General features: G+C 40.8%; 1 protein-coding gene across 1 annotated transcript; it reads right to left on the reverse strand.

Moving 5' to 3' along the window:
* Positions 1-670: 670 nt before the first annotated feature.
* LOC142400414 (C2 calcium-dependent domain-containing protein 4C) lies at positions 671-9,587 on the reverse strand. The gene is made up of 2 exons (XM_075485276.1): positions 9,477-9,587; positions 671-8,594 (listed from the first exon to the last, which is right to left on the reverse strand). Exon 2 carries the CDS (start codon positions 8,544-8,546, stop codon positions 7,287-7,289), a length of 1,260 nt encoding a protein of 419 aa, XP_075341391.1. The 5' UTR covers positions 8,547-8,594; positions 9,477-9,587; the 3' UTR covers positions 671-7,286.
* Between the last annotated feature and the right edge of the window lie 5,474 nt (positions 9,588-15,061).

Below are 15,061 nucleotides of genomic sequence, written 5' to 3' on the forward strand. Positions count from 1 at the left end.
TTCTGTTCATATTTTCTACATTCAATGGGGTTGGAAGACACTGAAAATCATCGTTTTTGTACATGTGTCTGTTATAGAAAGGATTTTTTTTCAGTTTACCAGAAATTAATCTGATAAATGATTTAGACCTGCTGGACCAAATATCTACTGAGTGATTATGTCTTATTCTTAACTACTGTTTTAGTTCTTCTTACTTTTGCATTATACTGTCAAATTCATATTAGGAAACTACAGTCCTTTCTATCTGTGTTGAATTAAATGAATGAAGGTAGTACTTGCTACTATCACAGCTTAAGAGAGGATAATTGTGTGTTTACATCCAGTCAGTGTCAAGGGCCTGAGTGTATAAGTATGCATGCCTGACATCTTTAATACTGATGTCTCCTGAGCTCACCAGCACATGATGGATTGTTGGCACCAGAAGTCAAAGAAAAAATATTTATATTTGTTTTTGGAACAGACTTTTCTGCCAAAGCTGTGGTTAAAAGTTTTGCAGAGGAAGAGTAGCTGAATTTGATCTGTCTTTAAAACATTTTTTATTAATAATTATCTCCTTTTTTTTAACAAATCAGGGGACTCAGTCCATTCAGAGTGTAGTAATCCTTATAACTGGTACAAATGTCATCAGATCACAATTAAAATAATAATCAACAACAACATAATCAGAGATTTCATTGAATTTTAATTAAAATATTTCACCCATTAACACAGTAACAAGAGTGGTTGTTGCTTCACTGTAATCACCTTCACAGACCAGAAACACTCAAAACAACAAGAGGACATGGAAACCAGCTTCCACTGTTCATCTACATCTGGAGAGAAATCAAACATTTAGGTGTCAAGTATGGGATCGGCATTTTTCAGCTTAATTTGTCTGAACGAAACCTGTCAAGACAGGGAAAACACCAGCATATATACAATATATTTAAAGGAAATCTCAACATGTCAATAAGAATTAAGTCACCGTCAATAAAACACAATATCCAACAGACCAGCTCGTTCTCTAACACACACATACACATACAGGTATTAATGCTTCTCTTATCTAAATTGCCATCAGTAAAGCCCCTCTGCCCAACACCTCATTTAATAGCTATGTAATGGAGAATTATACAGATCGCAGCAGGTTGGATATTGAGAAAGTTAATTGCAGGAAATTAATGCTGATAATTCCCCATAAGATCAAATATTCCACAGAAAAATAACCTGACAGGTGCTGTCCAAAGTGTCCAAAAGTTTGATGCATTCATAGTCCTTAAAAGGTGTTAATTAATCACTTTTATCAGCTCAGCCACCAGAATACAGTATTGGGTCTGTGTTTCGGCAAAGCACTGATAAAAATCATATCAGTGTTTCTCATTTCCAACTTGTCACGTACTGATTCTCTGTTGAGCTGTTAAAAAGCTGAATTTGAAACAAATAAATGACCCTTAACTAACTCTTAACTTGAAAAATTCCAATCAAAACAAAAATGAGCTTCATATAGGACTCTCAAGAGCAACCTGCTTCCATTTCACAACGAATCACATACTGACATTTAGTCAGGAGCTGGCTGCCCTGGTTATTTAACACAGAGGATGCCAAAGCATCACTTTTAGAGGTGTAGGGTTTCCCTAGCTGGTAGCGTAACAGTCTCGGGACGCATAGCCATGGCAATGTGTATATTGTTGGTGAGGCATTTTGCAATAAATTATGTTTTAAGTGTTTGTTTTTTGTGTGTATTTTAACATCTAATCATGATGTTTTCTGAACCTTAACAAATTAATTTGAATGCATAACTAAGTAGTACAGTAGTACAGCAAAGTATGTCAAAATAAAGACTGGGAATCAAGACAAAGGCATAAAAAAGTAAAACTTTAAATTTTCCAGGGTTGGACTCAAATACTAGTCTCATGCTTGGGAGACGGGTACCTATCCTTTTCCTGCCTGCTGATCCCCCTTCATCTTAAACCCAGCACTACAGAACGATGTCCTATCACGACTACTATTTGATGAATCACTGATGTATCACGGAAGGATAGATGGCAATATACAGCTGTAAAGCAGTTCCCTGTGTGTCAAAAAGTGACAATAAAGTGGTACCCTGTGCATTAAAACCTGATGTGAAGAGCTTTTGACCAAATATCAGCATTTTCTTCACAAGCAAGAATGTGTTGTTAAGAGAAGTGAACCTTTGTGTCCGAGGTGAAACAGAATTAATTAACTTTCAAGAGATTTTACTACCAATCCAAATCACTTTCTTTGAACAATGAATCATTTTTTAACTACTTACTTAGCCGAGGAATGTGTTTCAGAGCTTCCCTCTAGTTTGACAAAGCACCACCAGCTGTTAAAAACCTTTTCTAGTCCAACTGGCTGGCGGCAACATCAGAACACATTTGAAGAAATGGTTGACACTTTCGGACCTTTGAAGCTCCCCAAAATGTCAAACTCTCCCATCAAAATTAATGTCTAAACTCCTGTGAAGCTCAACATCAAAATAAATCTTCCCATAGAAATAAAAATGGCAATACAACGAACCTCAGCGTAAAAAAACAACCTAAAAGATGCTCTCTGTCCTGAAAATGTCTCCAATACAGAGGATCAACACTTTGTGTGTTACAACGAGTAACAGCGTATCATTTCACAACAAACCTCTGAAACTTTTGAGACTGCTAACCTGCTAGCAAGGTGAATGACTCTGGTTGTTGAAAACACTCATGGAAAAATCCCAGAGAGACTGTCAATCGGTCAACTGGGCTCATTGGGACTTTTCACCTGAAACAACTATCCAATATGTTTCTGTTAGTGAGACGCGGCGAGTTTCTGGCTCAGCTCAAATAGACCATAAGAGAAATAACCAGTTCAAACAATAAATTATGGTTGCTGAAACGCATTTAACGAGAATATAGATGTGACCGAGATGAGGTTTGCGTCAGATATCTTTCTGTGTGTTTAGGTAAAAAAAAAAAAAGCTTATTTCTTATCAAAGAAAACATAAAACCTATTAAGACCTGATAGAACAGATACGCATAAATGACCCCATGTTTAGAGGTCACATAAGGTGTTAAAGGTTGACAGGATACACAAATATTTCTTTTTTTTAAATTTATTTATTTATTATTGTGGTGCTGCATGTAATACTTATGAGTTGTCAGTGTCTCAACTCCACACAGGGCTCTCAATTTGAAGAGTCAGGGAAGAATCTTTTTCTTTTTGAGGTTCAATTTGTTTTAAATGGCAAACAATTCGCTCTTCTCACGGCCCCTTTCCAGAGTAGCTCTTTGCCTAGCTCACCCATTAAGATTCCCCCCTGCTTCTCCAGACTAAGATGAGACACTACTCATAAGTACTTTACACAAATCCACTTTAACAAAAGGACAAAAGAACCCTTTTAAAACTACATTTTTCCAACTTATTTAATTTACTTAAGAAGAAACAAAACAAAAACTTGCATTTTCTTTGATGGTCTCTCTCAGATACAGTACGTTACATTTAATAATAAGGGTCTGCACGACCATTTCCTCCCAGACTGACGACAGAACAGTCAGATAACCTCAGTGTTTCAATCAAACTAAGATCAAACGATATGCCAATTACCTGGAGTGAACTGACAAAGCACTAATATAAAGTTATAGAAACAAGACACAATCTGCAGAACACATCAAGGTGCATTATTATAAACATTTGTGGCTGCAGCAAAGCTTCAACTAGAATAAGAGCACAAGGAGATCCATAAATGCACAATATTAAACCACTGAAACTTAACACTAACACATCTGAAATATTTTATCCAAAAGAAAAAAAGTCTACAGGTAATTTCTCATAGATATGCAGCAGGAATTACAGCTTATCACCAACTTTCAGACAATTACAAAACAACCAGCGGTGTCACTGTATATTAAGTACATCGAGCATATCAATAGCGGCGCTACAAGTGGGCGACAAACGCCAGCTGAGAGTAACCCTTCAGGAAATTCAGAGGAAGCTTTTGGAAACCTCAGTAATTTGCATCACTGTGATGTCTCTGACTTGTTTTCTTTCTGAAGTCGCTCGCCTCGAGGCTGCAATCAGTTGCAATTTCTTCTAATTCCTCAGAAGGACAGCAGAGAACACCCAAAGAGGAGAGGGCCGCTGTTCATGTTAAAGCACATTATGTTGTTTTTCTTCACCGCCGTGTCGCCGGTCTTTTTCGTCTGACAGCTCTGCTTCTGCCCCTGGGCTTCATTAAAACTGAACCGTCGCTCATCAGCACTTCTCGCTCGTCGGTGCATAATTAGCATTTCACTGACAAATGTAGAAACTACTTACAGTATGCAGTTGAATACAGTAAAAATCCAACATACTCTTAGAGGGATTTCAAAAGCATTTTACAAAATACTACATGTTGTACATAGAAAACTAACAACCGGACACCAAATCATGCTAATTAAAACACACACACGCTCTCTCTATCTCACTTGAACACACACAGTAAGGCTTTAGGGTTTCATAAAACTTTGAGTACGCCATGCAAACGCCAGTGACATGTTTCTGCCATGCAGCGGGTACTCACTGTGACACCATTGCTCTAATCTCCTTGTGACACATTTAATACATTTACATGCACACAGTCATTTGTCTATTGGCAAAGCTGTGACTAAGGCTAAAGCCTGGTTGCACGTAAGAGCAGACCAACCAGTTTGGAGCCAGAGTGACAATAATATTGGCAGGTACCCGTTGCTTAGTTGCACAAGATTTAATTTAAGCTGCCCACACTGGATGGAGCATGTCGCCAGGCTGCAGCTGGAACATCCACATGGTTCCTTCATTGGGCTCAAGAGACCTCATCAGCCAAATAAACGAGTATATCTAATAAACAAACTAGGGCCCTTATCTCTAATGCAAACATTGCTCTTTTGTCGCTCATGAACTCCGATAATGAACTCCGTTATCGCTGCCTATATTTTTGTATTAGAGACATTTTTTCAGAGTAATATTCGGTTTTAACTTGATTTTACGGATTTACTTCAACATTTTCAAGAAATGTTGGAATGTTGCACTAATATTAATACAGATGAAAAGTTATTTTGACTTTTCTACTGCAGATAAGTTGATTTGTACCCACACAAATCAAAGAAACTGTACTCTTTGATATCTGAGTGATGAATTGATTGTGATCTTATGACATGGCGCATAAATATCACTTAAAAGAACAAGAGCTGGGCATTCCCTATCATGTATATTCCCTAAATTATTTGCTAAGTTTTCCCTATGGCTTATGACCCACTAAAAGTGTGTGGTGGTGGATTTCTCCACAGAGACACAGTCCTGTGCTGATATTCTCCTTGTTTCTTCTTATTTTGCTGTGTTTGGGACCTTTTGTCTGCAGCCTTTGAACAGAGGATATGTAGACACCAACCAATGAGCCCCAAGGTGTGAAGAATAAATAGATATTTGCTGCCTCCTCTGTGTGGACATTGTGTGGAGATGTGGACACGTTTTATATGGGCTTTACAACATAACCGCTGTGAATAACTGAATAATAAAGTAACATTTTATTTCCCTGATTTGACCACAGTGTACCTTTTACTTCCTTGAAATACTGGATTTACAAACTGTAACCACTTAGTATTCATTTGGAGCAAATTTCACTTGTCATTTCTATCAATTTGAATCTCTTCTCACACAATTTTAACTTGAAACAACAAAAATAAAATGTGTAAATACCATACTTGGCTAATTATTTATATGCTATTTCACAAGGCCAGGCTGTTTTAGGATTTTTCTTTTTTTTAATTCAACTCGTACACTACAGACGCTACACTACACCTGGTTGGCCTCTAATTTTCCCTGTAGTGGATTGTCTGATCAGTGTTACTGTCAACAAATTGTGCTTTGCAGTTAGATTTACAAATGAATGAATACAAGATTATAATTAGCATCCCTGTTTTGAAGAAACAATGCTTCGGACTGGGTATTCCTCAGAAGAAAACAACATCATAATGTGGATTAAGTTGAAGTGAGGTGAAAATATGTCTATTTTTTCTTCTTCAGTCTCTTGTGGGTTTCCATTCACAATTTGTAGCTCTAATCCATCATATACCACTTTATAATACCCATTCTTTTTACTTATTTATTTATGTATTTGCGTAAATTATTAATAGTTTTTTTTCTCTTGGGATATCGGCCACTTTCTCCAGCTGTACATGCCCTAATAGCCCAACATAGTTGTATACTAAAAATTCTAGACTGTACTAGAGGGTTTTATTTATTTCTTTAGGTATGGTGTGGATGTTTTGGCGTAGAATGAGGTTAAGAATTTCATGACAAATGTAAAATATTTAGGGTTAAGACAAAAGTAAAGGACGGGGTTTCATCCATCGATTCTGTGCTGCACCATCAAACCATATCAGCATGTGACTTGACTTAGCATATCGATACTTTACTGTTTGCTCAACCTTCGCTGCAGGTTTCACACGACTCCGCTGACTAAAGAAAACTAATTTTGCTCAGTATGATTTTTTTTTAACTTTAAGCTAAAAAAAAAAAAGCTTTGTGGTCAATATATACTGGATATGATCTATAATTTTCTGTCATCCGCAATGTTAAATCAGGTCGTGGCAGTTATGGACTTTAGTTTTACTGACTTAAATCAGTCCTAATCTAATTCTATTTCCGATGTGCATGTAAATGTGGCCACTCTATTTGTCCCTTGCGCTACCCCGTAGATCAAAGGGTCATTTGCACATCAGGATGTAGTGCCACTTCAAAGCTCGCACTCATTCACAAAAGCATCTCTGTGCCCAGCAGATGGTGCAGCTGATGTAGAATCCTGTGCTGCTGTGGATTTCTGTTTCTGTCATTACAATCAGAAAATCATGGCACGCACGACAACCACATGCAGGCGAGGACACGAGACGGGCTGATGCACAGGTGTCGTCCAACCTTTGAACCAGGCCTGGCTCAGGAAGTTGGCTGGGAGATTCATTCAGAATGAAAACCTTTTATCTGTAAAATTCATCTGTTGCTGTTGAGCCCAGCTTGGTATAATGAGCATACATTATTGGGAGAGGGAGCTTGGCAAACCTGATCATCATAAATCCTTCATCTGGGTAGATCAGGAGGGTCATTTTCTTTGCTTGAATGTTTCCTTTTTTTTTCTTGGTAATTGTTCATTTTCCTCTTCCTTTGTTTTTTCCATTCGGTTTTGGGCAGTTGAAATGAATAGAGTAGATTATATAGAAACCAGTGCAAACATCTAATTTAAGTTTGAAACCGGCAGGATCCTTGGTTTTTGCCGTCTTTAACCTCCACGTGCTGCAGCTTCAGAGCCCTGAGAGCAGCTTCGTCAGAGGCACCTCCCTCTCGCCCAGCAATGAGTCCCTCTTAAGGCTGGTGCCTTTGTTCATCACCTTGAACTTCACAGAGAGGTTCTTCACTTGAATCGAGCTTATGGAGTCGAAGAAGAAGTCCTCGTTAAAGACCGGGTTGCGGCTGTTCTTGATGATGTTGCTCCTTTGCTTCTGCAGCTTGCCAGGGTTCAGGTAGACCGACACGCAGCAGTTGATGCTTTTGATGTCAAAGTGCTTGTCGTAAAGACTTTCCGCCGCCAGGACACGGATGAGCAGGCGGGAGGTGCTGGAATCGTAGTTGGCGCTGATTCTCACTGTCCCACCTTTGTGCAGGTTGATTGTGTGCTCTCGCTGGAGCCCATGGTCGGACGCTCCTGCACCGCCGTGAAAGGAAGGGACGTGAAGCCGCCGCTGGATGTTGGGGCTGGGCTCGGCTGAACTGCACTCATCGGTGGAGAGGGAGCTGTGGCGAGCGAATGTCCGCTTGGCTTTCACAACTTTGGCCTGCGTCTCATGAGTGAAGATCTTGAGCAGGGATGCAGAGCGGGAGAGCAGAGGAGAACTGAAGGGGGAGGACTCAGCCGAGGAGCAGGTGTCACTTTCTCCACCACTGAAGTATCGATAAGGGTTCATGTGAGAGGTGTTGAAGTCACCGGGATTCAGGTGGTTTCCTGTTTCACTGCTTCTGCCGGGAGTCTTCCTCTGTGCGTTTGGAGAAGTGATGGGACTGGTAATCTCGCAGTGGAACAGGGACTCTTTACGGCGGGTGTGGGGGCTTTCTTTCAGTGTTGCAAAGCCATACGATGTTTGAGTCTTGGGAACATAAGGCAGGGACATTGCTGTCTGCGACTGGGGGTCTGCATTGGTGTCTCCAGCCACAACATCATCAGCGCTCTCTATCTGAATGATGTGACGGTTTGCTGCTTTCAGCAAGTTCTTTGTGTCTCCAGCGATCTTTGCCACCAGACGAGGGCTTCTTGGGCTGCTGATCTTCCTTCCGCTGACAACGGTTTGCTCGGAAGTAGGCGGCTGCAGCCCCTCTTTGGGTTTTATGTGCAGAATCTCAGGCTCCGGAGGGCAGCTAACCAGCTTCGGAGGGATGAAAAAGTCGGGGATCTTGTCGGGAGTGAGGACATTACTGTAGGCTGGAGCTGCACCTTTCTTGTCTCCACCGTCACCCTGTCGCAGCATACCGGTCTCCACCGACCCACGGATCTTATCCAGAACCCACATGTTCCCACCAGACAGTGGGATGTGTGGAGCAGGTTCAGTCAGGTGCGTCTGCAATTAATAACACACATGGGTGGAGAGGGGGGTATGAATGATCAGAGGAGTGTCACTCCACAGGCAGAAGAGGGATAAAAATATCACCTGAGTGCATAGCGGTGAAACGTAGTCTGTGATCAAACATGAAGTACTAACAGGAGTAAGCCAGGGCAAAGGTGAAATATTATGGTTTCAATACACCAAATCTAAACTTTTAGAGCTACGGACTGTAAAGAAACTACATTTCTCAGAAAAATAGATGCACAACAACTTTATAAAGGCTTTCTTTGAAGAGCTACAGTTCATTTGACCAATCTATACAGGCAACGTGAAATCGTTGAGCTGAAATATGAGACCAAATCAACTAGAATTCATCTGTATCAAATAAAAATATGTCTAAAAATGTTTCAGTCCTATTTGCTTTTCATACAGGAAATAGAAGAAAATATAATATACTTATACCTTTTCATTCTTTATTAGAAATATTAGTCACATCCTTTATGAGAAATCATAGAGGCTCCATTCTCCCGTAACACGAAAATATATGTTTGGTTATATTTTATTTCAAAATAACAATTCCGGTGTTTAGCAACACGAGATGCACATCGTGTCATTTAGCTACATTATAAAGTAGAAAATGTAGCTACTCAATACTAATGACAATAATTCGTCAAGCGGTTAAGAATGGTTCTGCTTTATCTACAAGAAATATTTTTAAAAGTTACAAAACAAAACGCAGCTCAACAGGTGCGAGGACGCTTCCGTCTTTTACGCTCCAATCTCTTTCCAAAACCTCTTACATCTAAAGTCACTTTGAAATGCGGTGCAGTATAATGTAAAAAAAAAAAAAAAAAAAAAAAAATTGCATCTACTTATAATCATGGATAATGTACTTACAGAGCTACAGAAAAGGACGCAGTCTTCTTTGTGCGCTCCTTTGCATCTGCTCCCTCAGTAACAGGTGTTCTCCCTGTGCGCTCCGCGGCGACGCTGCTCTGCGCCCTCAGACGGTCTCTGCTCCGGAGCTCCTGTCGTGCCTTTTATCGACGGCACAAAGCTGCAGCTGACCAATAGGATCAAACTCTGCCATTCCCAGCAGAACCAGCTAGAAATACACTGGCTGCATCTGCATCTAAAATGGTCTTACATGGTTTCCCCCGGGCTGCTTTGATAGATAAAATGTGTTAAAGATGTGTTAAAGATACTTAGTTTTACACATTTTTCTGTCCTTCCCCGGTACACAAATATGTTCCTGGTTTTCATTCTACTGCATCTTAAACGTCAGAGGGTATGAAATAATCTTTAAAATTTAGGAGAGACTTGATATTTTTATTGTTTGCTTTGGCCTCATTCAAGGGTTTTAAGCTTTTATGTGCCAGTAAATCATTACTTATAGAGAAAGGCCTATTCGACCTGGACAGCATGTGAAGCTGAGCAGAAAATGCCATGTGGAGCATTTTGACATGTGTGCTGTGTAGTTCAATTCAAGTCTTCCTTTTTTTTTTTTTTTTTTGCATCTGTTTTCGGGCTTAAACCAACTGACTGGTTCCCTTGGAAACTTTGCTATGGCAACAAATACATTTGTCTAAAATAGGATGGGCCCCGTGACTTCATTGATCTGCAGGACAAAAAGCACTTTATTTGTCCAGATTGCCTGGTTTCGAGCTCAAGTGCCACAGAACCTGTGGACGGACAGTGTCACAGCAGCTGTTTCGTCACGGATCAGTTACAGTCTATAACTGAACCGCATTTGTTTGGTGAGGAAAATCTTAGAAATGTGCAGATTTCAGTGATGGACAGCTTTACAAAGAAGTGGTTGACTAAAACTGACCATGAACAGACCTGGTGGTGTAGGTGTAGCTGTGCCTCGCTTTGATGGAAATGAGCTGCCGGGCCTGTTGTGGATGCTGTTGCCTCTTCCTGTCAGGGGGTAACGAGGAGCTCACAGACAAAACACAGGCGGCAGATTTTAATGACCTGCTGGATTTGACTTCCACTGGAATTTCAGACTTTATAACAAACTTTGCTTGTGTGAGATCTCTCATGTCGAGGAGTAGTTAACTTTAGGTCAAACAGAAAGATACACATACTCAAACAAATGAATGACACTGATGTTGACATTCAGAGACGCTCAAATTAAAGGTGCACAGACACACACACACACAGACACTCGCACACAAGCCTGTATACGAACACACCCATGTCTGTTTACACGTGTGTTAACAAGTGGCTCGACAGAGAAGAATATCCTGTCCTGTAACCAGGACGTTACTGCTCTGCCCGAAAGAGGGCCGTGTCAGAGCCGTGAGAAGATAATTACACAGTTTGTCTTCCGAGGTCACAGCCGAATGTAATCAACCTGTGGAAAGATCCATTTAACATATGGATTGCAGCGGCACGGATGAAGCCTCACCCACTGTGGTCTGTCATCTGAGGCCAGCAGTCAGGCTTTGCTCAGCACCCGTCACACACTCGACTTGTTACACTTTCCAAGCAAAACATGTCTGGAGAGGAACTGCCTGGATGGGTGGATGCTGACACTGAGTCTGTATGAGATGTTCTTCACAATATGACAAGAAAATAAAGTAGGTATGCCATTTACTCAATACATTGTCTAGCTGTCTGGTTTAAAGTGGTTTTGTGTCTACGTCAAGCTACACTGGAAAACGTGCTGAAGCTGCTGAACAGGCTGAAAAAAATGTAGAAACCACTGTTATTTTGAACCATGTTGCAGATAACTTAAATAATCTACCTATTAGCATAATGTCGTATGGCAGTACTGGCCATCACAAAATTAAAAAAAAAAGGAAGAAAATAATCAAAAAGGCCAACATGAGTGTAAAAAAATGTAAGAAGTTTATTTAAATTGAAACAGCACCTGCCAGGGAATCCTAACTCACACTGTTAACAGCTTCCTCTACAAAATAATGAGATTGATACCCGAGTTTCAGAGAATGTTCAGAGAAAAGGTTAATGTGTCTGTTCTGCTCTCATTAAGGGGATGGCCTCTACAACTCTGTCTGAAAATGAGAAGAACTCTGAAGCTACGACGACAAACCAGAATGTTCAAAAGTGCACTCGTTCTCCGACTAACAGATCTGAGTGGATGTGTCTGTGCTTCGCTTGTTCGCGACGGACGTACCAACACACAGGCAGGAAACGGGGCAATGATATATATGCAAGGAAAAAAAGTATTCGATTTGGATGACTCTCATGGCTGACGTATGAGTGGCTTCCAGGAAAGACCGGAAGAAACTGGGACTGGGATGCAGAAACAAGGCTGAGCACGAGCACAGGAGGAAGTCTGGTGTGCCTCCAGGTTTTGAACACATGTTCCTTTAGCGCAGTGTGTGTCTGTGTCTGCATTTACTCTCAACATGGATGGTCACCCATTATGACCGAACAAAGGAGGGTAAAAAAAAAAAAAAAGAAAAAAGAAAAAAAGAACAGGCCCGACACGTCATAAGCTCCATTTTTACCCCACGACCTCTTATTGTTGCCATCCATCTTTCTTCCTGCCTGCCAACCTGTTCCCACCTTCACAGCTTCTGTTGCCTTGGAGACATCTCATACATGGACGTATGGACCACCCCCACCCTTCCCCCACCATCTCCCCGCTTTCTCACATTTCTTCACCTCTCTCGTCGGTTGCAGTTCTCCCAGCTTGCTCAGAGGGCTCGGACTCAGCTGCCTTCCAGTAGCTGAGGGTCTCCAGCTTTCTGCTGGACTGCCAGTTGGAGCGGAAGGGGCAACTCGTCCCATGTGACTCCTGGTCACAGAGTAAAGCTGCCGCAGAGTGGAGCATCTGGCTCCGATCTAGCAGTCAGTTTATAAAGGCTGCACCTCACCCACTCAGACAATAACATTGTGAAAAGTATGAACGAAACCACGCGGGGGGGGGGTGGGAGCAATTCAACAAATGCCAGCAACATTTGAGTGTCTTGCTTTCTCTGCTTCGCTGACCTGGCATTTGGATTGGACACACGCAGGGCAAAAGGTCACACCTGTCACCACAGGAAGCATATTTGATGGACTCTGCCGCAAATATGGTATATTCCTCTGAGGGGAGACTGGTGGGATGGCTTAGGAGAGGACTGGTTAAAGGATAGGGGGGATGACAATGATCCAGGAAAGGGCAGCGTATTGCTGTGTGCACTCATAACTGGCCTCAAGCACCAAAACATGGTATATTGATCTATAATTTTTGTCAGATGAAATCGCATTCAAGACATTTTACAGATGAATGATTTTCATTTTCAGGAGGCAGATCATAGGCGGCCATAGGTGGACCTGCATAAGGCAGGGGAAATAAGAATATGGAGATAAAATAAACCCCATAACTCAGGAGTGCAGGAGCGACATGCAGGGACACGGCACTTCCTGCCAGTTTATCTACACAGTCACAGTTTGGCACGTTGATAAGATAAACTACTTTATATGGCCCATATCAATATCTCTTCCTTTATTCCTCTGGGTAGGACGTTTCTGCCAACAAAAGCAGGTAAGCCTCGTCAGCTTATGTTGTCGATAAGAAAATCAAAGAAGTGTGAGCTGAGAAAACAAGAGCGGCACTTTAACAACTTGTTAAATTGGAAAATCAAACCACATAATTACATTCATATCCAGGAGTATTCAGACTCGAAAATCTATTGCATCTCCGTGGTTCCTCAAGCTTCTGAGCGCCACTGACAAAGAGCTCACTGTAAAAAGAAACAAGCTACTGCTGCCCTCTAGAGGTGTTGAGATTAAACTAAGCAGATTCCTTTCGGGTTAAGGGGGGCTTTTTTATCCATCTCTCTGATTATGAAGGTGACTGATGGGTTCAAATCTCATCACATACCCTCTTCAGTCTGTTTGAACACACTAAAGTAGAACAGAAAACTAGTACAAGCTTGTGAAATAATGTGTCTAGAGTTCCTGAAGAAGTTGACAAATATGAGGTGGTTGTGTTGTAATGGCAGACAATTGTCCTCTAGGTGGACAATAAAACAGTGCAGTTAATTATACAATATAAATAGAGCAAATGAGGGGGGTTTTATGTTGGACATAAGACTAACACTCCCTTGGAGGCAGGTTGGTGAACTCTGTTGTTTGTGCAGTTAATCACAGAAAAATGCTTTCTTACCTCCGTTTTTGTGTTCGCTGAATGCAGCTGTAAGGAAAAACACAGATACATGGAGTTCCAGTTAAATGTCGACCGCTCGGTTGAATCTGCTAAGACTAACAGCCTTCTTTTTAAACCAGTTTCATTCAGTCAAGGGATTGCAACTTTAGTGTCAACAGCAAGTTTGAGGTTTAAGTCTATCGACCCCGTCTCAGCAAAACAGAATAAGACATCGCATAGTTTTTTTTATAGTGTAAACAGTAGACCCTGAACATGCTAAATATCCAGTCCTACACTCTGACCCCTGATGTGCTATAATGCATAAACACAGAATTCAGACAACAGACGCCTATAATTATATATATGTTATGCTTAAAAATGTCAAAGTGGAATACTATGTAAAGGACTAAATTTGCATATCATCCAAACAAGTGTTGTGTTAATGACATGAAAAAAATTAAAGGCACTTTGCAGGATATTTGTAATGCATTTCCATGAAGGTGGGAAACCAGTCAGTCCCAGCTTTAATTGAAAAAGCAAAAGAAAGTAGGATATTACTGTATGTTGGGCTGTTTTACTGCTCCTTGAGCACTTCTACTACCACAAAGGGGGAAAGAACTAAAGAAAACCATTTTTCTATGGAATTGTGAATCACCATTTCTACATCAAATACTGTATGCAGCACTTTTCAAAAGAATACGAAGCAGCCATCCAGACAGATGTCGAAAAGTTACTTGTGAAACTACAGTTGACGTGAGCCATAAAAAGAAGGTGAAGGACGGCCACCAACACACAGAGACTTGGCCTTAGTGTGTAGTAGATGTTTGAAATTGTGTTGCTCAAAGCCAATGGGAGGAATCACTGTATTTGTTCATATTTAAACAAAGACTAACTTTCTATTGTGGATTCACTGCAAAGATTTAACAAAATCTGACAACGTTGAATACGAAACCAGATGTCGCTAATATGACACTAATATCATAAATGCAACGGTTTCTTTTTCTTCTTTCACTCAGCCGAGTGGCTATTCTCTCCCGACATGTGACTTTAATTTTGACCACATTGTTACAATCACGCATCACATGCATGTCAATCTGATCATTCTCAAAAGAAGCACGAATATCATTACATGTGCAGCTTTCATCAAACAGCCCGGCCTTCCTCCTGTGAGCATCTTTGTTGTTCAGCTTTTGTGGAAATTATTATTAGCTCGCAAAGCCAACGCTTTCAAATCAGTTCCCCAGTGTCGACAAGAGCCAGTAAGAGGTCACTTGTAATTAACGATTATATCTGTCTAATGTTTTGTTTTGCCTGTTTAACACTTTAAAATGTTCAACTTCTTGAACAAAAAGACAGAGATATCCAGCAAATCCTCATT

Source organism: Odontesthes bonariensis, chromosome 15 (assembly GCF_027942865.1).
Source record: "Odontesthes bonariensis isolate fOdoBon6 chromosome 15, fOdoBon6.hap1, whole genome shotgun sequence".
In the NCBI taxonomy this organism is placed as follows: Eukaryota; Metazoa; Chordata; class Actinopteri; order Atheriniformes; family Atherinopsidae; genus Odontesthes; species Odontesthes bonariensis.